Source organism: Homarus americanus, unplaced genomic scaffold (assembly GCF_018991925.1).
Source record: "Homarus americanus isolate GMGI-L3 unplaced genomic scaffold, GMGI_Hamer_2.0 scaffold56241, whole genome shotgun sequence".
NCBI classification, from domain to species: domain Eukaryota; kingdom Metazoa; phylum Arthropoda; class Malacostraca; order Decapoda; family Nephropidae; genus Homarus; species Homarus americanus.
This window is the reverse complement of record NW_024740202.1, coordinates 651,077-674,694: the sequence shown is the minus strand read 5'-3', so window position 1 is coordinate 674,694 and position 23,618 is coordinate 651,077. Positions and strand designations below refer to the sequence as shown.

The 23,618-nt window shown below is 42.0% G+C and overlaps 1 protein-coding gene across 2 annotated transcripts in view; it reads left to right on the top strand.

Annotated features, from left to right (window-relative positions):
• LOC121875284 (N-alpha-acetyltransferase 25, NatB auxiliary subunit-like) overlaps positions 1–23,618 on the top strand; it is a 59,600-nt gene that overhangs the window by 5,018 nt on the left and 30,964 nt on the right. For both annotated transcript variants that reach the window (XM_042379746.1, XM_042379747.1), the window contains exons 2-9: positions 1,073–1,297; positions 2,921–3,114; positions 7,207–7,344; positions 8,344–8,504; positions 8,865–9,094; positions 9,232–9,401; positions 10,423–10,586; positions 15,141–15,334. In XM_042379746.1, coding sequence (XP_042235680.1) covers positions 1,073–1,297; positions 2,921–3,114; positions 7,207–7,344; positions 8,344–8,504; positions 8,865–9,094; positions 9,232–9,401; positions 10,423–10,586; positions 15,141–15,334 — 1,476 coding nt within the window. The remainder of the gene's footprint in view (positions 1–1,072; positions 1,298–2,920; positions 3,115–7,206; positions 7,345–8,343; positions 8,505–8,864; positions 9,095–9,231; positions 9,402–10,422; positions 10,587–15,140; positions 15,335–23,618) is intronic.

Below are 23,618 nucleotides of genomic sequence, written 5' to 3'. Positions count from 1 at the left end.
TTGTGTGATCCATATAGCAATGTCATATCTGTGAATCAGAAAGCTTGAGCCAGTGACATAAAGAGGAATTATAATAGGATTATTGTTGTATGATGTTGGGCTCTTATTTAAAGTGTACAGTAGGTGTGTAATTTGTTTTAATCGCCAGTAACAATACAGATTTGTTTTATATATTGGTCTTGGCTTTTGAAGATAATTTCTGCATTAACTGTTGTGTCCCTTTTCACTATTGGGATACCACATTTTATGTTTTACTTGGCTAATGCTAGACAATTTTATTCAGCACAGTGAGATTCAGGGGCTAAAAGAGGATGTGAAAATGTGGATAATGGTGTAGTGTAGGTTAGCTTAGTAATATTTTGTTTTCTACGGGATTTTCACTGGGGTCATCCTCGTAGCCAGAGATATTTTCCAAATATTATGTATAGAGATTTCATTAGAAGTGAAATTCCACGCTATAAGTTGATAATACCGTACATGATGATGACAGAAGTAAAGAAGACAAAATAATAAAGAAATCTTTATTTGTAATGTTCTATTACTGGAGGTGGTCTTATCTCAAGTTATTCCTATTTCCCATAAATAGAAAAATCAATGATTGTGAAATCTCTTATGATAGAGTATCATTTTTGATGTTATGTGGTAACTATATACTGTATGGCAACTGGAAATTCAACAAAATTCAAGCTATATTGGAAAAAATAAGTTTGTGTGGCGAACACAGAATTGTAGTTCCTGTTTTTAAAGAGGTTGAAACCAGTAGTTAATCCACTTGTGCTGGACTCTTACAAAAATAAAAATTTTTGATATTGACAGAACAGTACTGTACTGTAAGTACATATTATACTTTATAGGTTTAAAGGATCATGGCCTGAACTATCATGTTTGTACTAATTTAATGTGTACAGTGATTCTTTAGACTAATAGATACAGGGGGGTATACATTAAAGTGCTGTATATAGTACAGTATTTATACTGTACTGTAGTTATAATTATCTTATTGTATAAATAGTATTTATGACTATAATTATCTTCATTTTAAATTTTCACACTGTACTGTATTACATTTCAGAATGGTTGGATACGGGAAACAACAAAAAGGCCGTGCAGGAAGCTGACAAGGTCCTGCGGAAACAGTCAACCCTCCACTGTGCCCGCGTCCTCAAGGGTCTGGCTCTGTTACGGATGAGCCGGCGTGAGGAGTGCGAGAACCTCATCTCTGCTGTCATCAAGGAGGGACCAACAGATGAAGCCACACTCCAGGCCCTCACAATATGTTTTCGTGAGATGCACCAACGTAAGTGTCAACCTAACCAGGCTGTCCTGAGCATACTGTACTTGGAAGTGTATAATGTTGGCATACACAGGAGAAGTACATAGATAGAAGGATAGATACAGATGACTAGTGTGAGGAAAAAAGCCTCATAACATAAGGGCAGGTTGCTATCCATGTTGTCATACTCATATATCTCGGGGGAGTTCATAGACCGGACTTAAATAATAACCCTGGAACTTTCCAGGGGAAATGACTGTATATGAGATATCTTAATACTGTACTTATCTGAATATACAGTGTGATTTTTTTTTTTTCAAGAGCCCTACATATATAGAACCAATTACTATATTGGCGGCCTAGCTGATCAGCTGATGCGGACAACTAAATGTGTTTGTTGTAAGGATTTTGTTAATCGAACTGAAAATCCTTATGGGAGCTAATTTGTTAACCAAAATTTCGTTAATCAAACTGTTCGTTAACCGAGGGACCACTGTACGTCCAATTGATGTGAGAGTGGGAGTGATCTTGAGTAGAGACTCCTCAAGGGAGAACGGAATATATCCGACGTCCCCCCCCCCCTCTCGAGGGAAGACGGAACCATCCGCGATGGCTCTCAATAACGTCTTCCTCTCGTCTGGGTTATCAAACTACTGCCCGCAATAGGTGGCCAGGGAGCTGGATACTTATCCCTCAGCTCAGCACTAAGTGACGTGATTTCCCGTGGACACACCTCATCACGTGCTCTGAACATGCTACCTCATAGTTAGTGGAAAGTTACAGGGGGTGATAGTTATACAAGTCTAATGTAATTAACCCACTTTTATATAAATACTTGTGCCCATAAGACATTTCTTAAGTTTATTCGTAAATGAATTGAGACCCCGTCATTATTATCATGTTTTTGTGACTGAAGTGAGCAGTGTAATTTTAAAAATGTCTCACATGCCGTTTGTTCACCATCTTTAAGACCAGGATGAAGGCTACATCTCCAGTCCCCACTTTTCAGACTCCCCAAAGTCTGTGTTGGACTCAAGTTGATGTCTCCACTCCACCTTAAGTCGACTAGACTTGTTATTAAATGATGTGGTGATTGTTGTTTAATTGTGCTTTAATGCTAGTAGTATTCTAGGATTTATTTTTTTCGGTGATACATATGGGTGTCCAACTGGCTAGGAACATACAGTATACCCGTACACTAAACCCCATGTTATAGTGAACCTGATTTATGGTGTTTCGACCTGCAAATAGAAGTTTACCTGTTTGTATAAAATACAGTGCACATATTTTGTTTGTATATTGTACGTGTACTGAAGTGTTTGCATAATTAAATGCAGCTCTGTGCTCCGTGTGAGATGCATAGTTTAGAAACGGAAACGTTCAGCAAAGCCCGGAACAATTCCTGGGATGAGAAAAATTCTCAAAACCTTGAAATCTCCAAACTTGGAACTGCTCAGCACCAATTATATTATTTCAGCTATTGGGGAGATTACTATAATGTGGTTAATTAACATATCATGTAGGCTCATTGTTCATTAATAACAGACCTTTAAAGTGTAGCTCCCTGTTTCATGTCATGTATGGACTGTACTGTAATTTCACAATTAATTGGATTACTCTTTCTTTACATGCATTGCCACCATACAGCTGATCAAATATGCAAAGTTTACGAAATGGCGGTGAAGACAGAGCCAAGCAACGAGGAGCTGCTGTCTCACCTCTTCATGGCGTACGTTCGGGTGGGCGACTACAAGAACCAACAACACACGGCCATGAAGTTGTACAAACTCAAACCCAAAAATCCCTATTACTTTTGGGCAGTGATGAGCCACGTCATGCAGGTATATGTGCATCATTGTCTTCCTGTGGGAGTTTTCTAATTGGGATGTTGTTTTCCTTACTGTGGGAATTTTCTAATAGAAGAAATTGTTTTATTTCAAGTAAGGAATTTATTGATAAACATCTAAAAAATATTCATACTTCTCTGATATAAACAGAGTGATAAAGTACTTCAGTCTGTCTGTAGAATTCAAGCTTGTTAACAGATTGGACATAACCATAGTTGTATCAGCTTTTACCTTACAGTAAATTTCCTCTAATCCAGATTAATTGGGGGGAAGGCCTGTTCAGTTTGACCGAAGTTCCGGGTTGGGCGAGGGTCTGTATTGCCTATACTGTATTGGTGGGTGGAAAATTCCAGAGGATGGGGGATTTCTGATTCAAGCTGCCTAAAAACATCGAACCCACTGTAATTTTTAGTCTAGACTTAACACCTTCAGGGTTTTATATGCAATATGCACGTTTTTTATTTTAGCCGCTTAAGGTTTTATCATCTGTGGAAAAATAAATTTTTCCTCGGTTTCTTATATGCTCTCGGCAGCTTGATGCTGCCTCTCCATGCAGAGCATTATGTCCTAACACTATATTTATGTTGTTTAAGTCTAGTTATAAGATCTTTACCTGTCTTATAACTAGACTTAAACAACATAAATATAGTGTTAGGACAGGCCAGGCATCCAATGCTCTGTTTGTTCATCTGAGGGATAATAAGCATTGCATTGACTGGGATAATGCCTCCTCAATATTACCTTGTAATTCGATTGACAGTAGGAACATTATAGAATTCAGTCTCATTAAACATACCGAAGCAGTCAACATGAATTTGAGTAATGGTATGTACAAGCTGGACAATTTTGTAATTAAGAAGATTTGTAACCAGGTGAGAAGGTTGGGTCATCTTACCCTCTAACCTGACTACCGACTGCTGCTGCGGTGCTTATGAAGATAAGTAGGGTCACTACCTAGTAACCTGACCATTGTGGACTTGATCTCACCTTCCTCTACTGTATATATATTTGCCTTGTTATGTATTTCTCCTTAGTCTGTACTCACCCCTGAAGATGTGAATTACACGAAAGCGCTTGGGAACTTCTTGTTTTCTTTTTTCCTTGTGGTTATCAGCATATACCTGGATCACGCCCACCTACAGTGATTTACTTGCATATATATATATATATATATATATATATATATATATATATATATATATATATATATATATATATATATATATATATATATATATATATATATATATATATATATATATATATATATATATATATATATATATATATATAACACACAGTGGTCCCTCGGTTAACGGACGGTTCGATTAACGAAATTTCGGTTAACGAACAAAACTTTGATTAACGAAGTCCTTACGAACATCACGTTTTGTTGTGAGCATCAGCTGATGGGCAAGTCTGCCAATTCAGTAATCTGTTATATGTTTACATTCGTTTCCAGTGGAGTAAATATCAAGAAAGCTGTGCTCTTCAATATTTTTGCATTTTTTATATAAAAATTATTAGTCATTTTAAAATTTAGTTAACATATTGATAATATATGCAGTACAGGGAACTAGTTTTTTGTGTGCCCATCAGTCGCTTGACTCACCCACCAGGCATCAGTTTGGCTTTGTTTACAGTGGAGTGAACATCGATTTTGTTGGTGTCTTGAATATTTTTGTAATTTTACATTAAAATTATTGGTCATTCTGAAATTTAGTTAACATATTGATAATATACAGCGCAGTGCAATGTTGATTTAAATAAAGTAATCTTGAATTATACCTAGTGAACTTAAAATTTTATTGGTGAAATTACTGCATCAAGCATGGGTCCCCTGAAAGGTGATTTCTCCTCCATCCCCACTTCCTTCTCCTCTCCCTTCTCTTCCATCCCCACTTCTAATTCCCATCATCATCATCATCAACCAGGAACCTTCTACATATACACCTCAAAGTAAATGTACTGTACTGCATTTTTTTTTTTTAGTTTGTATGTACTTTTCTGTGAGCTGGAACCAATTACCCAATATCCCATTGAAAAAATGGTTTCGGTTAACGAACGACTCTTGTGGAAAGAATTGTGTTTGTTAACAAGGGACCTCTGTGTGTGTGTGCACGCGTGCATGTGTGTGTGTGTGTGCGCACGTGCATGTGTGTGTGTGTGCGCTCGTGGGTTTTTTTTTTTTTTACGGGAATTAGCCAACCCGGGCACAGGTCAAACGACCCACAACGGAGCCTGGGGGGCGAAAAAAAAGAACGGAAAGAAATTGAAAATATAGAAAAAAAGGTTATACTGTATTAATCTACACCACGAAGATGCCGGAAAACCAGCTTTTTAAAGTGAGACAGATTGTAAGAGCATGGAAACACAGAAGAAGGCAAAGCATTCCACAGTTTGACTGTGTGAAGAAAGAAGGAGGTACTATAACGGGTTATTCTCGTGTGACCGATATCCACAGAGAAATGGTGGGCACCGCGGGCAAGACGTGTGTTACGAACCCACGGCCTTACCGGCGGTACACAGAATGCCAAATCCCCTGAACATTGCCCGTTAAAGTACCTGTAAAAGAGAGAGTGAAGCAACATTGCGGCGAAAAGAAAGGGGAGAGAGATTGTCGACTAAAGGAGGAAAGTTAATAAGACGAAATGCCTTTGATTCCACCCTATCTAATAGTTGGACAGAAGAAGAGCCACCCCAGATATGAGAGCAGTACTCCAAGTTAGGACGAATGAATCCCTTATATACTTGGAGCAACTGTTCAGGAGTGAAGTAGCTGCGGCATCTGTACAGCATTCCCAACTTTCGGGAGGCAGCTTTAGTTATACTAAGGATGTGTGATTTCCAGGACATATTGGAGGAAATGGTGAGGCCTAACATATTTATTTCAGAATTTGGGGGGATGATAGCGTCCTGAAATGTAATTGGTGGGAGATCGTCTACTTTACAAAGTGTAATTGGTAAATATTGAGTTTTGTTACTATTGAACTTAACCAAGTTTGTATCTCCCCATTCAGAGATGCTGCACAGATCCGCGTTGATAGAAGTAATGATATCAGTTCTAGAAACAGATCTAGTTTGAGAGTTAGGAGGAAGGGGAAAATGTGAGGAAGAGTGAAGGGTAGAATCATCGGCGTAAGAATGGATAGAATTAGTTGTAGTGTGAAGTAAACCATTGATAAAAAGAAGAAAGAGAGTAGGTGAAAGAACAGAACCCTGTGGGACGCCACTATTGGTAGAGAAAGAGCGAGAAATCGATGTGTGTGTGTGTGTGTGTGCGCATGCGTGTGTGTGTGCGCGTGTGTGTGTGCGTGTGTGCGTGTGCTATCTCAATCACTTCCTACTACATTTTGCCCTCCCCTTCAGTTCTCTCACTATTCTTTCCTTTGTTAAGGTTTCTGTATCCTCTTCATCTTCTCCAAACAAGAAATACTTAACAAAAAGGATTTTTTGTGTACAGTATTACCCCGCTTTACGCGTTTCCACGTTTACGCGGTACCCTGCCAGACCCGGAATGCTCACTTTACGCGGTGCATGTACTCTTTTACGCAGAGAGTGGCGCGGGCAGGGTGCGCACAAGGTCGCCCAGTCATCAAAACATTACCGAGTTCTTCACCCACCACAGCCGGCCCAAGTCAGTGATAGTGAGGATATGGACTTTAAGGGGTTTGACAAAGAGGCCCTGCAAGCCTCTGTGGTGGATAGTGATACAAGTGATATAGGTGAGGGCCAATAATCTGCCCTCTGCCTCGGAACCAACCCCCCTTCCCTGTGTGCCCAGCCATCTTTTCTACTAATGTAAGTGTTAAAAAACCTAATATTATTGATATTTCTCTTAATTATTAATTGTGTGTGAATACCATCATAAAATTAAGAAGTTATTTTTACTACAATGTAGGTATTGTGTCTGAAAAAGTGGAGTTTGGGAGTCGGCCCAGTCTCTATTTCAATTAATTCCACATGTTATGTTGTTCACTTTACGCGGGCCTCCGTGGGTTCAATTGACCGCGTAAAGCAAGGGTTCACTGTATTGTTCTTCTCAGGTCCACAAATACAATTGTATTTATGTTTTGTGTTTTTCAGGCCCATAAATCAGGTGATCCAAAGGGTAAAGAGGTCAGCCTTTTGCTCGCCGAGAGAATGGTGAACAACTTTATCAAAGACGGCAAAATTGAAGCAGAGGCGGAGGTTATGACGTTCCTTCACATCTTAGAAACACAGGTAAAGGGAAGTGTATGTGTAGTATGTATGTCTGTCATCAGTCATACAGGTACAGGATGATGTCTGTCTGTCAGTGTATCAGTCATACAGGTACAGGATAATGTCTGTCTGTCAGTGTATCAGTCATACAGGTACAGGATAATGTCTGTCTGTCAGTGTATCAGTCATACAGGTACAGGATAATGTCTGTCTGTCAGTGTATCAGTCTTATAGGTACAGGATAATGTCTGTCTGTCAGTGTATCAGTCATACAGGTACAGGATAATGTCTGTCTGTCAGTGTATGTCTGTCATCAGTCATACAGGTACAGGATGATGTCTGTCTGTCAGTGTATCAGTCATACAGGTACAGGATAATGTCTGTCTGTCAGTGTATCAGTCATACAGGTACAGGATAATGTCTGTCTGTCAGTGTATCAGTCATACAGGTACAGGATAATGTCTGTCTGTCAGTGTATCAGTCTTATAGGTACAGGATAATGTCTGTCTGTCAGTGTATCAGTCTTATAGGTACAGGATAATGTCTGTCTGTCAGTGTATCAGTCTTAACTGCTGTCACACTTATTGGGCTACTGGAATATTTGTACAAACATTAAGACCTTCAGAACAAACTGAAATAGATAATTTGACCATGACATGTTGAATGACACAGAGTGACTCCAGACTTCCATATTCCTTTATTATTATTACATCTCCATTATTTACCAAGTTGATTTGTTGGTAATGTTTCCATGATTCACTAAATTCATTTGTCATTAATTGCTCCATTGTCAAGTTTATTTTTCTTTGTTATTTTCATCTGCTTTCAATTTACAATTTATACACTTAATTTTACTCATGGAACAGTACTTCTCCAGTGATACACTTTTAAACCTTAACTACCTCGTGTGCTACGTGTAACCCGTTGATAGTCTTAGATTCTGTTATTACAGGAATGATTGTGTAGCAGTGCATCTCTTATGATGATAGGTATATTAAAATAATATGTCCTTCTTGATAGGGTAAATATGGTGAGGCGCTGGGTGTCTTGGATGGGCCTCTGGCAGAGAAGGTGGTGCATCAGCCTCAGAACTTTTTGGCACTAAAGAGAGGCTCCTACCACTCAAAACTCAGCCAGTGGGAAGCAGCCTCATCTGTCTATAAGAACCTCATACTGGAAGAGTAAGTTTTTTGCCATATTATTGTTTATTTGTGTTGTTTCTGTGCTCAGGACATGTATGGTGAATACTGGAACTGTATATCTTTGGTTTAATTATGGAGTTTCCTATTCTTCTTACCTGCAATGCCTCACTCTAATAGGGATCTCATCTCTGAGGAAGTAACAATGATAGAAGAGCCTCACTCTTCCCTTTGTTCCCTCTCCATTTTCTCTTTAATTTATTTTTCCTTTCCACAAAATAGGATGTCTTCCAAACACAATACATTTTCAACAATGCATCTGCACACTCAAGCTATCAGCTAACAGTCACTGAGCGTATTGAGTAGATTAACAGATTAAGTGATTTATTCCTTCCTCCCCAGGCCAGACAACTGGCAACACTACGTAGAGTACATCAGAACAATGATGAAATTAAGGGAAACAGACAGAGGAAGGGAAGACCCGCTAGTGGCTGCTGCTGCGTTTCTCAGTGACATGAAACAAAAGGCAGAGTCTGAGAAGACAAAAAATAGAGGGCCTTTTTTAGGCCTGTTACAGTTAGCTTTGGTGCTACACCAGCAGGGAATGAGTGAACGAATCAGTGAATTATGTGGTAAGGACAATCTCTTAATCTAAGCTTTAGTTTAGTCGTTTTGAAACATAAACCTTATTTTGATAATGTTTCGTCCATTAGTTGACTAGTATGTAGTGGATGAGACAAAATGTAAGATAAGTGTTTCATTGTTGCAGGTGATCTTGTAGAGATCCTCCACCTCTACATTCAGGGGTATGGGGACAAGATGTGTTGCTATGGTGACATTGTTAACTTCCTTCCACTCGTGCCAAAGGACCAGATCTCTCTCTTCCTCAAACAAATTAAGGAACTTGTACAACTTAATGAAGAAGGTACTCCAGTTAATGTAAGTATCTGAGGAAGAATGTGTCAGTGGAAATATAAGTGAAAGAGGTGTTGAACAAAAGAGCCATCCAGGTTTGTTATGGTGCTTCAGTACCGGCATATTGAGAAAATGGAAAGTGAAAAAGACCAATTAAAAAAAAAAGTACGCTATAACTCAGGATTGATGGTCCAGGCCTAAATGACCAATTTACCTGATCTCTGGGCCTTTTTGGATTTTTTACTCTGTTAATCAATTTATATTAAAGTTATTAACCAACCTTATTTGATTTTAGGACACATTTGTATCTATGCCATTACTGAGAGTCACTGATAAGTTGCAATTGTCATCGGGTAATTCTGGTGATGCCCTCGTACAGATCATTATAGCCATAATGCCTGTTGCTCATTTAATTTACACGTGTAAGTGTTACAAACGATAACTTAGATGTCTGAAATCTGAATGTATTTTATTAAACAGACAAAGTCAGCATGAAAGTGACAGTTACCACACCTACGGTAACAGTTTAATCAGGCCTCGGACACATCAGTTATTCAGTGCTGTGGATAAGACTTTACTCGCTGAGAAGTTGTAAGTGGAGGAAACAGATATAATGTGTGAACTTGAGATTTTATGTCCTTTGATCACTTTCATCTGGAAGGGAATGAGGGGACTCTCCAGTATAAAGAAGATACAGACACCACTGGTGTATTGGTTTTCCTCTGAATTTTGTGGTGACTTGTATGATTATCTCCCAAACATTCACATGTGATATAGCATATTATGTAGAACTGTTATTTTCAATTGTGTCAGGCAAGCAGTATTTCAACTCTTGCAAATTTTTTTCCAATTTATGTTAATTTTTAAATTTCTCTGAAATGAACAGGAATTAAGATTTTTTGTATTATTAAATTTTTATCATTATATTTGCATTGTACAATCCTCATGACTTGATGACAGTGGCTGTATTTTTTATGTATCAAGTCCATACTGCCATGACAGCTTGTGGAGCAGTATCATATATTTTTTATTCCTGTCCCTACAGGTTGAAGCTGTTTATCGTAATCTTTGTTGGTTACAACTTAGAAGGGCCTTAGGAGAACAGGAGACGTTAACCCCACTACAGCACATGGAATTCTCTGACTCTCTTGTAAAGTTGTACAAACAGACGCTCCATCTCTCCTCACATATGGCTGACACAGACATCAGGTCAGTGTTAATGCTCAAGTTCACAAATATTTTAAGTAGTTGGCAAAGAAAAAATAGTTGTAGGGTTAGGGTCTCCTTCCTTGAGTACCAGTATTATATACCTACAAGAAGGAACTGGAGTCGCTGTGGCTACCCTCAAAAATCCACCAGGTAGTTTGAATGCTTGATGTCTAAACCTTTCCAGTTACTTTCTTCCCTTGTTATGCACCACCCCTGAACCATCACCCTCTCCCTCCATATTTTTTGTGAGGTTTCTGTGCCCCATCATCCATACCACATGAAAGTGGGGAGGAACAGACATGATACAGAGATGAGTTTTTTGGGGGGAGGTGGGGGGTGTCACTTGCAGTACAGTATGCCCAGATAAATCGTGGATTTTTATTTCACAGTCCTCTATTATTCGCGGATGACACCCTGGATGTACCCAAGAATGTCCACGGGTAGTTTTAAAGTTGCCGGCATTTTTGCGGCTGGGACAGGGAGTCATTCGTTCTAGAGACAGTAATTTCCTTTACCTGTGTTGTAGATATGTGTGTGTGACGTGTGAGTCTGTGTAAACACATGGAGTAGGCTTGAGGGTAGACTCACATTTTTAATAAATTTGTTTCTGATTATTTGTGAGAGGATTTTCCCATTATTATTTATTTGTATGTGTTTTGTGTGTGTGTGTGTCCTCTCACACACACACACACACACACACACACACTGGAGTCTGCATTTACGCGGTCAATTGAACCCGTGGAGGCCCGCGTAAAACGAGAAACGCATAAACGAAATAACAGAACATATGGGATTAATTGAAATAGAGACTGGGCCGATCCTCAAACTACACTTTTTGCCGACACAATACGTACCTTGTAGTAAAAATAACATCTTAATTTTATGATGGTATGCACACATAATTAATATTTAAGAGAAATATCAATAATATTAGGTTTTTTAACACTTACGTTAGTAGAAAAGCTGGGTCGGCACACGTGGATGGCGGCTGGTTCCGAGGCAGAGGGCAGATTAGTTGCCCTCTGGTGAATCACTTTCACTACTCGCAGAGGTTTGCAGGACCTCCCAGACAAACCTCTCAAAGTCCATATCCTCACTGTCAATATCACTATCACTGACTTGGGCTGGCTGTGGTTGTGGTGGGTTGTGGGCGAGGAAGTCCTCAATACTACGTTGACGACTAGCATTGATGTTGTCGAGATAGATCTGGATATACGGCTCCATAAATTTCGTTAGATGGTTATTAGACACTTCATACCGATGCTTGTCTGGGTAATTGTCAAGGATGAGCTTAAGTTTCTCCCCCAACTCGATGATTTCCTTCACATTAACATAGCTTGGTCCAGGTAATTCAATGTTTTTCTCTGGTGGTGGGGGTCCCGCAGAAGCCATTGTGAGTTGTGAGGGGAATAGCGGGCACAAGAGAGAACTGTATATGCGGACTGAGAACAATGAGACAGGCCCTGCTAGGTCAGCAACTTCTACCCTCTGGTGACAGGGCACGTCATGTTACATTAAACCAATCACAGCTAGCAGCGGAGGGAATGCGTGGGTGGTAAGGATGAGTGGCCCAATCACAGTCCGATACGTCATATGACGTCACCGATAACACAACAGAAACACGCTGCGCAACCTTACTCGCGCCGCTTGAATCCAAAATGGTGCGGCGAGTCTGGACCCTCCAGCGACTCGCCACGTAAATGACCAAATTTACTGCGTAATTAAAGCATTTCGTGACATTAACCGAAATGGACGTTGTCCGATCATCACAAAAACGCGATAACGAAAGTACAGAACCTATGGGATTTATTCTAATTGGTTCCAGGCACCCAAGACCCAACCCCAAGTTTCCCATTTTACGACCATTTAGACCCACTAAATATATATATAATGTTATGGTAAATATCATAAACACACATAGGCATGGCTAGGTTTATTACAAAGTGATGAAAAGGGTACACTTAATACTGTAGTCCACAAAACATGTAGCTGTGCTTTTTTTATTTGGTCCCCCATCATACGAGTCCGTTTTCTCTCACTTCAGGACGCCTGAGTCCTCAGATTTCTCTCAATCTTAGAGTGCACCCGAGATTTCGTTATTCCTTAGTAATGACACAGAATTTGATATTGCAACTGGGGTTGCAATTGTTGAGGCAACTTAGATGTGTCTGATTACAGTTGGAATATTCAAGATCCATTGTGAGTGATGTTTAAAGCTTCAACTGTCTTTATGGTTGGTAAAACTTGTCAAGTCTGTCAGTCTGAGTGGTATGTGTGAGTGCTTGTGTTTGTACAACCACTTTCATTCAGACCCACTAAAGATATAATGTTATGGTAATTATCAGAAACATAATTAGGTATGGTTAGGTTTATTACAAAGTGATGAAAAGGGTACGCTTAATACTGTACAGTGGGTAGTCCACAAAACATGTAGCTATTCTTTTTTTATTTGAGTGCCCCGTCATAGGAGTCCGTTTTCTCTCAATCTTAGAGTGCACCGGAGACTATGTTATTCCTTATTAATGACACAGAATTTGAAATTGCAACTGGGGTTGCAATTGTTGAGGCAATTAGATATGTCTGATTACAGCAAATGTGTTATTGTCAATTTGTAGGTGAAAGATTTTATCCTTAATATGTGTAGGTTAACATTACACCTGGAGGCAAATGCTTACTAAAACCTAAGGAAGGAAGGATATCTGGCCAGTATGGGGAGAATCATCGTGTCTCCGTCAGGGGGTCATGGAGTGGTGATCTAGCAGGCGTCACAGAAGTGTTTTTTAGGGGGGAGGGGCCACGGACGTATGTGCGATCGGACGTTGTTCGGTTGGATGTTAACCGACGCATGAATATATATATATATATATATATATATATATATATATATATATATATATATATATATATATATATATATATATATATATATATATATATATATATATATATATATATATATATATATATATATATATATACATACACACACACACACACACACACACACACACACAGTAATACCCCGCTTAACGCGGTTTCGCTTAGCGCGATTTCGCGTATACGCGGTGCCTCGCCAGAGCCGAAGTTTCACTTAACGCGGGTTTTTTCCACGTATACGCGCAGAGTGTCCGGCTCGAGACGCTATTTTTAGATTCGCCCCACCCGCCACCCGCTTGCCTGCCTGTTTTAGCTCATAAAATTCATACAAATTACCCGGCCAGAATATAATTTACATTGCTGGAATTCTTATAATATGATGATCATTTTGAATATAAACATCATAGATTTTGCATTAGACATACAAATTTTAGATATAATGTTTACTCTGAGTAAATATGTTATCTTTTGTGCAAAATATATGACATTTATATTCAAAATATTCCTGGTTTACAAGGAATCCAGCAATGTCAATTATATTATCTTAACTTTAGTTTGAGGTATTATTTATTAAAATTTAGTGGTTTTCCCCCCAAAATTTCTCAGAGAGGGAAGAGCCAGCGAGTGTAGTGTGAGAAGAGGGGGAGGGAGTCTAGTCCATTATTTGAATGGACATTAACTTGGCGACTGTATTTCTCTATTTCTCTTAAGTATTAATTGTGTGCATGTACCATCATAAAATTAAGATGTTATTTTTACTAGAACATAGGTATTGTGTCGGAAAAAGTAGAGTTTGGGGGTCCGGCCAGTCTCTATTGGAATTAATCCCATATGTTCTGTTGTTCACTTAACGCGGTTTTCACTAACACGGTACCCTGTGGGTTCAATTGACCGCGTTAAGCGAGGTACTACTGTATATATATGCAAGTAACTCACTATGCACGTGATCCAGGTATATGCTGATAACCACAAGGAAAGAAGAAAACACAAAGTTCCCAAATGCTTTCGTGTAATTCACATCTTCAGGGGTGAATTACACGAAAGCGCTTGGGAACTTCGTGTTTTCTTCTTTCCTTGTGGTTATCAGCATATACCTGGATCACGCGCACCTACAGTGATTTACTAATATATATAGTATATATATATATATATATATATATATATATATATATATATATATATATATATATATATATATATATATATATATATATATATATATATATATATATATATATATATATATATATATATATATATATATATATATATATATATATATATATATATATATATATATATATATATATATATATATATATATATATATATATATATATATATATATATATTTTATTTCTTTGTACACAAGTAAAAATATATCCCCCCCCCTCTGGGCCAACAAATGTTATTCGCAGATTTGGCGATTCGCAGCCATTTTGAGAACCAAATCCCCGGGAATTTGAAGGGCATGCTGTACTGAATTTAAGTCCCATCTATAACGTGCAGGTCTCATTCTTAGGCTCACTTCTCCATTACTGTATACAAATTCATATTCTGTTGCCACCACTCATGAAGATGCTATAAGTTTTAAATTGCATCTAGTGGTTATATTGAGAAAACTTTGAGACTGAGTAAATCATTTTTTGCTCTCTCTCTCTCTCTCTTTATATTCAGACCAGGGGATGCCTACTTGATCCTGGCCACCCACAGCTACCTTAAGGCAGTGTCCAAGTGTGATGGGGCCACCACAGACATCAACCCGAAACACCTCATCCTAAAAGTTGCTGCCATCTTGGAACACGGCATAGAAATTTCTAAAGCTAATTTTCAGTTAAAACTACTACTTATTAAAGTGTATAATATCCTTGGTGAGTGATATTAGCATTCTTACATGTATTTTTTATGTACTGTAAGTTATGTGTGAAGAATGTGAGGGTCAGTACTGTATATTGAATTCATACTTGGAAGACAGACGTAAGAGCATATTCTGTGGGTATTATAGTTGAATGTAGTTAAGCCCCTTGACAAATTAGATTTTCATTTTAGTTATTAAGTGAAAAAAGGCTTGAGTTTTTCATGCTGTATATCTGATGTTTTCTTGAGTATTTATTATAATGTCTCTATTAACTGAAAGTTGTTGGGTGAGTGCAAATTTCTAGCTTCTAAGGTAAAGATCCAGGTCACAAGAAGATCAAAACAAAATCTTGTTTAGAACATTATTATCAAGTACGGTTCGAGTTTTTATGATCAAATTTTTATGCAAAAAATGAAGGGGTCAAACTACATACGCATAGCATTTCCTTGAGCTTATTATTTACGATAAAAAATAGCTACCCAGTACATGTTTTTTTTTTACACGGGATTAGCCCACCCGGGCACAGGTCACTGACCCACATCAGGGCCTGGGGGGCGAAAATATGTGAAGAAAAGAATCTCATTCACTATATATATATTTCATGTAGATCCACAATGAAAACGTGGATAAGATAAATCTTGATAAAATCACACGGGAAAGGGGAAACAACGGAGCACCTTAGCTTTCGTCTTTATTCAAGACATCTTCAGAGGCAACTGAAGATGTCTTGAATAAAGACGAAATTAAGGTGCTCCGTTGTTTCCCTTTTCCCGTGTGATTTTATCAAGATATACTAAAAATACCATCTTAACTTTATGATGGTATTCACCCACACATAATATAGAAAGGAACAGTCAATAAACTGAAGGTTAGGTTAGAAAAAACAAGGTTGGGGTTAACACTTACGTTAGTAGAAGAGATGGGTCGGCGTACGGGAATGGAGGCTGGTTCCAAGGCAGAGGGCAGGCTACTGGCCCTCAGGTGAGTCACCATCACTGTCATCCACACTTGTCAGGGCCTCCCTGACAAATCCCTCAAAGTCATCATCACTGTCTCTACCTCTGTCACTATCACTGGCTTGGGCTGGCTGTGATGGGTTGCGAGCGAAGAACTCTGTTATGCTTTGCTGACGGCTGGTGTTAATGTTGTCGTGATAAACCTTGATGTAGGGCTCCATAGTCTGCAACAGCTGGGTAGTGAAGATTTCATACCTGTTTGCATCAGGGTTGTTGGAAAGGAGGAGCTTGACTGTCTCGATACACTCGATGGCACCCCTAACATTACTATGGGATAAGCGGTGTTCTTCTTGGGATGACGCACCACCTGCCTCTTCACTGACGTCATCATCATCTACCATCTCGTCGGTAGTCACATCAGGATCCCTTATCACCTCCAGGATGTCATCGTTGGTGGTCTTGGAGAAGCCTGCAGCTGTAACACTCTGCGCAGCTTCTCTGGCAAGGTCCACTGCTACTGCAACAATCTGAACCTCACCAGTCACAGATTGACTCTGCCTAACGGCCGGAATGCCTTGCAACACATGTCTCCATGCTTGACGAACAGTTGCTACAGACAGCTGATCCCATGCCTCCACCAAGAAGTCCATAGCTTTCTTGATGTTGAATATTCTCCAGAATTGTTTTAAAAGTACTTGTTGCTCTGCCAACTGTTGATCCTCGTCGTCTTCGCTCTTGCTATCGGTGGTGGTGTCACTCAGGTTACGCAACTCTTCCCTGGTGTTGGTGTAGTCGTTCAGGAGCTTGAATTTTTTAGTAGAGAATGCAGCTTTTACATTACAGATTAACTCTTGGTCCATGGGCTGTAATATAGACGTAGTGTTGAGAGGAAGGAAGACCACTTTTACGTTGGGGTGACGATCTAACAGTCGGGGCGAGTGTCCTGGTGCGTTGTCCAGCAGCAACAAAATCTTGAATGGCACATTCTGTTGCTCACAGAATTTCTTCATATCGGGAACAAAACAGTCATCAAACCAGGAGAGGGACAGTGTAGAGAACATCCACGCCTTACGTGCGGTCAGCCAGTGGACATTTAGCTTGGTCATGTCCATGCTCTTGTAGGCGTGCGGCTTGCGTGCTGCGTGGATCACCGATAACTTGAGCTTACAGGTACCGGAGGCATTGGTGGTAAACAGGACGGTGATGCGCTCCTTCTGCAACTTCCGGCCCCGAATCTTGCTGGCATTCTTCACAACGAACATCTTGGAAGGTAGCTTTTTCCAAAAAAGACCTGATTCGTCCATGTTAAACACCTGGTCGACGGTGTACTGGCCTTCCTCCATAATCTCACGTAAAAACGGAGGAAATTCCCTGCCGCAACACGGTCAGCACTAGCTTCTTCACCACCAATGTTGATATTGGTGATCTTGTTCCTCTTCTTAAACCTCTGTAACCACCCAGAGGAAGCATTAAAGGGTTTTGGCTCTGTAATTCCCATCTTTCGTGACACTGCAGCATACAGTTCACGTGCGTACTCCTTAACTGAGCACGTGTCCACCGCCATGTTCCGTCGCGCCTGACGCACCAAGTAGCTCACAAGTAATTTTTCCGTCTTGAGAAGCACCTGGTTGTGGAAATACTTGATCATAGAAGCACCTGTAGACTTTGTGATGTTCATGTGCTCCTTTATCTTGGCTGCATCCTTCTTAATTGTCCTGATCGTAGACTCGTTAACACCATGCTGGCGCACGAGGTCAACCTGTCTTGTTCCTTTCTCCAACTCTTGTATGATCTTATACTTAATTTCGTAGCTTAAGGAACGTCGTGTCTTCTTTGGCTTAGGGCGGCTGGGTCCAGATAAGGAAAGGTTTCTCTCTGGGGGCGGTGGTCCGGCGGAAGCCATTTTACAGAACAATGGATGCACGATTACATGGTGTGGCCTGGAGGGATGAAACTGCCGCGGCTAGGTCAAGCGTCGTCTTTCCTCCCTCCCTCCCTCCCCCGGGTGGACACGTCATAATACTTTAAACCAATCACAGCTAGCAGCGGAGGGAGGTAAGGATGCATGGCCCAATTACAGTCCGATACGTCATATGACGTCACTGATAACGCAACAAAGACACACACTGCGCAACCTACTCGCGCCGCTTACACAACATGGCGGATGGCGGGAGAGGGCGGGAGGTTTGGATCCAAAAATGGCGCGGCGCGAGAGGACCGCCAGCCGCCCTCCGCGTAAAGGGGTACACGCACCGCGGAATGTGAGCATTCCGGTTTCGGCAGGGTACCGCGTAAACGTGGAAACGCGGAATGTGGGACCGCGTAAAGCGAGGGTTGACTGTATATCCAGGTCGTAAGTCCGAATGGTCATAAGTTCAACAGATAAAAAAAAAAATTAATAAAAAATCTACAGTGAAATACAGTACAGTAAAAATAATAAATAATGAGGAATGGATACAGTGTGACTGAGCACTTACCTTTAATGTAGTCAGCTGAGTGCACATGGGGCCCCCATAATTTTCTAATTATACATGGAGACTACATTAACTGGAAACGTTTCGGTATAGAAAATGCGTGCACCATTTGAAGAAAAAAAAAATGGTCACAACTGCGGCGGTCGTAAGTCCCGACGGTTGCAAGTCGAAGCAGTCGTAAGTCGGGGTCTAGCTGTGTGTATATATATATATATATATATATATATATATATATATATATATATATATATATATATATATATATATATATATATATATATATATATATATATACACACCACTTTAAATCTACAAATATCTCATACAAATGAAGATTTTCAGATAATATTCTTTTGATCTGCATCTGTTAACATCACTGGCAAAATTTTTGCTGACTCATCACTATACCCACATCCCTCTAGCCCTCTCCCTACCAGGCAGAGCAGAGAGGTGTTACAGTTATTTTTGAACTTGTAATTTCAGGTAGACAAGAGTACATGCACATACTATCCTTCATACATATTGTACCAAAAAACATGGGGGAGTGGGAGCTGTGTTGCTAGGTCAGCAGAGACAGCATCCCAGCTGGTCTCCATTACCATGGCTAGTGTTGAGGCCAAGCAGCCAGTGTTTATGCATGTGGCGTTGTGTTAAACTTTCAATTAGATTTTCTTTAATGGTTTTAGCTGCATTTTTTACATCATCAATAGATTGTATAGAAATGTTAATTGAAGTAGGACAATTGTTAAATAACATAAGAAATGTAGGTGGCATGCTTAAAAGGCCTAAACTTTCTGAGGGTCTTATCCCACTGACCGTAGGACCCTCTTAAGACTGTACCATGCTATCGATGTGAGCTGTACTCTTTAGCCACACCAACCAGGTTAAAAACTATTGATACATTACATCACGCTGGCATCCGTTTGGTCACGAGAGCCTTTAGATCTTCCCCAGTATCAATCTTCTGGTGGATGCTGGAGTATCACCATTGGATATGCATCAGCAATTCCAAATGGCTCGCTGCTGGTACTGAGTACAGCTTCTTCCAAGATCCAACATGGAAGGCCATATCTGATAGGTCCATGGACCATAGATTTACCCTTTACCCGTGCATTCCTGATCCTTCAGCTTTCGTGTCCAGGAGCTGGTTGACAGATTATCACTTCCCCAACTCCCTGTCACCCCAGTGAAAATGCCAACCATGGCACCCTGGGACCGACCAGAGATGGACTTCTGTCGTTACTTCCCAGGGAGCAAGGCTGATGTTGATGAAATAAAGGCCAGGATGTACAGTATTTCCAGAAATATGCAACTCAGCACAATGGCTCAGTGCATGTTTATACAGATGGCTCCAAATCCGACGCTGGTGTTGGGTTTGGAACCATCTTCACTGATTTAGTCACAGTTGGGGGACTTTCCACCTTTGCATTTTTTTTTACTGCAGAACTCTCTGTTATACACGTAGCCCTTAAAGAAATGAGCATGAATAAGGCTGGGAATTTTACTATTTTTTAGTGATTCCAGAGCAGCATTGTCTTCGCTGGAATCTTTTAATCCCATCCACCCTCTTGTTTTAGATACTTTTAACTGACTAGTACTCTGTCTACAAAGCCATAATGTGGAATTCTGTTGGGTTCCTGCCCCTGTATCAGTACGAGGTAATGAGAGGGCTGATATGGTGGCCAAGGCTGCTGCCTCTCGTCCTGCCCCTTATGCTCTCTCGCTCACAGATTTCTTCCCTGCAGTCGGGTCAAGCCATTCGGCCCTCCTAGCAGCTACAATAGTACAATTTATCCGTTCCCAACAAGTTGCAAGAGATTACAAAAAAGATCTATTCATGGTAATACCCTGGATGCCCTGCCACTATGAGACTGCCCTTAACCATCTACATGTTGGACACACTCACCTCACCCACAGTTCCTTTATGGCCAGAGGACCACAGCCCTATTGTGATGCCTGCCTGGTGCCACTGACTGTGAGACACGTGCTGGTAGACTGTCCCAGTCATGGGGACTTGAGAAGTCGTTTTCTGGATTAGTGCCGGCAGGAGGATGGATCCTTCTCCATCTCAAAGGTGCTCAGTGAGAGAAGTGGACTTTCAAAATTTTTAATTGCAATAGAGGTACTTAACTGCTTGTGATTTTAAATAAATACTTGATTTTATTTTAATTTTGATATGTAAACTTAATAGGATTTTATTTTATTTATATCGTAATTTTAAAATATAAGTTTCATTTTTGGCATCAAATGGCCACAGGCCAATCAATCAGCCATGACAATAGCCTCTCCACTCCAGGCTAAGCTGTCAGCTATGTTATGGTTATTTTTGAATTCATAATTTCAGTTAGATATTCATAATTGTCTTCATTTTGTTAAACTCTGTTACATTGATACAGTATCTTACATACTGCACAGAATATACAAAATATTATAAGGTCAAAAACATAAAAGTTAATACAGTAAACTTTCTTTGTATGTTAAAGAGTTCACTCTGAGTGGGGGAGAGGGGGTGATGGATCTCACTGAGTGGGGGAGAGGGGGTGATGGATCTCACTGAGTGGGGGAGAGGGGGTGATGGATCTTTACTCTGGTGAGGAGGGGGGGTGGTGGATCTCACTCTGAGTGGGGGAGAGGGGGTGATGGATCTCACTGAGTGGGGGAGAGGGGGTGATGGATCTCACTGAGTGGGGGAGAGGGGGTGATGGATCTCACTCTGAGTGAGGAGAGAGGTGATGGATCTCACTCTGAGTGAGGGAGAGGGGGTGATGGATCTCACTCTAGGTGAGGGAGTGTGGATCTCACTCTGAGTGGGGAGAGGTGATGGATCTCACTCTGAGTGAGGAGAGGTGATGGATCTCACTCGTGAGGGAGAGGGTGATGGATCTCCTTGGGGGAGGGGTGATGGATCTCACTCTGGAGTGGGGGAGAGGGGGTGTGGTCCTCTGAGTGGGAGAGGGGGTGATGGATCTCACTCTGAGTGGGGGAGAGGTGATGGATCTCACTCTGAGTGGGGGGAGGGGGGTGATGATCTCACTCTGAGTGAGGGAGGGGGGTGATGGATCTCACCTCTGAGTGGGGGAGAGGGGGGTGATGGATCTCACTCTGGAGGGGAGAGGGGGGGTGATGGATCTCACCTGAGTGGGGAGAGGGGGTGATGGATCTCACCTGAGTGAGGAGAGGGGGGGTGATGGATCTCACTCTGAGTGGGGGAGAGGGGGGGATGGATCTCACTCTGAGTGGGGGGAGGGGGGTGATGGATCTCACCTGAGTGAGGGAGAGGGGTGATGGATCTCACTCTGGAGTGGGGGAGAGGGGGTGATGGATCTCACCTGAGTGGGGGAGAGGGGGGTGATGGATCTCACTCTGAGTGGGGGAGAGGGGGGGTGATGGATCTCACTCTGAGTGAGGGAGAGGGGGGTGATGGATCTCACCTGAGTGGGGAGAGGGGGGTGATGGATCTCACTCTGAGTGGGGAGAGGGGTGATGGATCTCACTCTGAGCGAGGGAGAGGGGGATGGATCTCACTTGAGTGGGGGAGAGGGGGTGATGGATCTCACCTGAGTGGGGGGGAGAGGGGGTGATGGATCTCACTCTGAGTGGGGGGAGAGGGGGTGATGGATCTCACTCTGGAGTGAGGGAGAGGGGTGATGGATCTCACTCTGAGTGGGGGAGAGGGGTGATGGATCTCACTCTGAGTGGGGAGAGGGGGGATGGATCTCACTCTGAGTGGGGAGAGAGGGGGGGTGATGGATCTCTACTCTGAGTGGGGGAGAAGGGGTGATGGATCTCACCTGGAGTGAGGAGAGGGGGTGATGGATCTCACCTTGAGGGGGGAGGGGGGGTGATGGATCTCACTCTGAGGTAGGGAGAGGGGGTGATGGATCTCACCTGAGTAGGGGTGATGGATCTCACCTGAGTGGGGGAGAGGGGTGATGGATCTCACTCTGAGCGAGGGAGAGGGGGTGATGGATCTCACCTGAGTGGGGGAGAGAGGGGGGTGATGGATCTCACTCTGAGTGGGGGAGAGGGGGTGATGGATCTCACTCTGAGTGGGGAGAGGGGGTGATGGATCTCACTCTGAGGTGAGGAGAGGGGTGATGGATCTACCTGAGTGGGGAGAGGGGTGATGATCTCTGAGTGGGGGAGAGGGGGGTGATGGATCTCACTCTGGAGGGAGAGGGGTGATGGATCTCACTCTGAGTGGGGGAGAGGGGTGATGGATCTCACTCTGAGCGAGGGAGAGGGGGTGATGATCTCACCTGAGTGGGGGGAGAGGGGGGTGATGGATCTCACCTGAGTGAGGGAGGGGATGGATCTCACTCTGAGTGGGGGAGAGGGGGTGATGGATCCCACCTGAGTGGGGGAGAGGGGGATGATCTCACTCTGAGTGAGGAGAGGGGGTGATGGATCTCACTCTGAGTGGGGAGAGGGGGGTGATGGATCTCACTCTGAGTGGGGGAGAGGGGGTGATGGATCTCACTGAGGGGAGAGGGTGATGGATCTCACTCTGAGTGGGGGAGAGGGGGGTGATGGATCCTCACCTGAGTGAGGGAGAGGGGGGTGATGGATCTCACTCTGAGTGGGGGAGGTGATGGATCTCACTCTGGAGGAGGAGAGGGGGGTGATGGATCTCACTCTGAGTGGGGAGAGGGGGGGTGATGGATCTCACCTGAGGGGGAGAGGGGGATGGATCTCACCTGAGTGGGGAGAGGGGGTGATGGATCTCACTCTGAGTGGGGGGAGAGGGGTGATGGATCTCACCTGAGCGAGGGAGAGGGGGTGATGGATCTCCTCTGAGTGAGGGAGAGGGGGGTGATGGATCTCACTGAGTGAGGGGAGGGGGGTGATGGATCTCACTCTGAGTGAG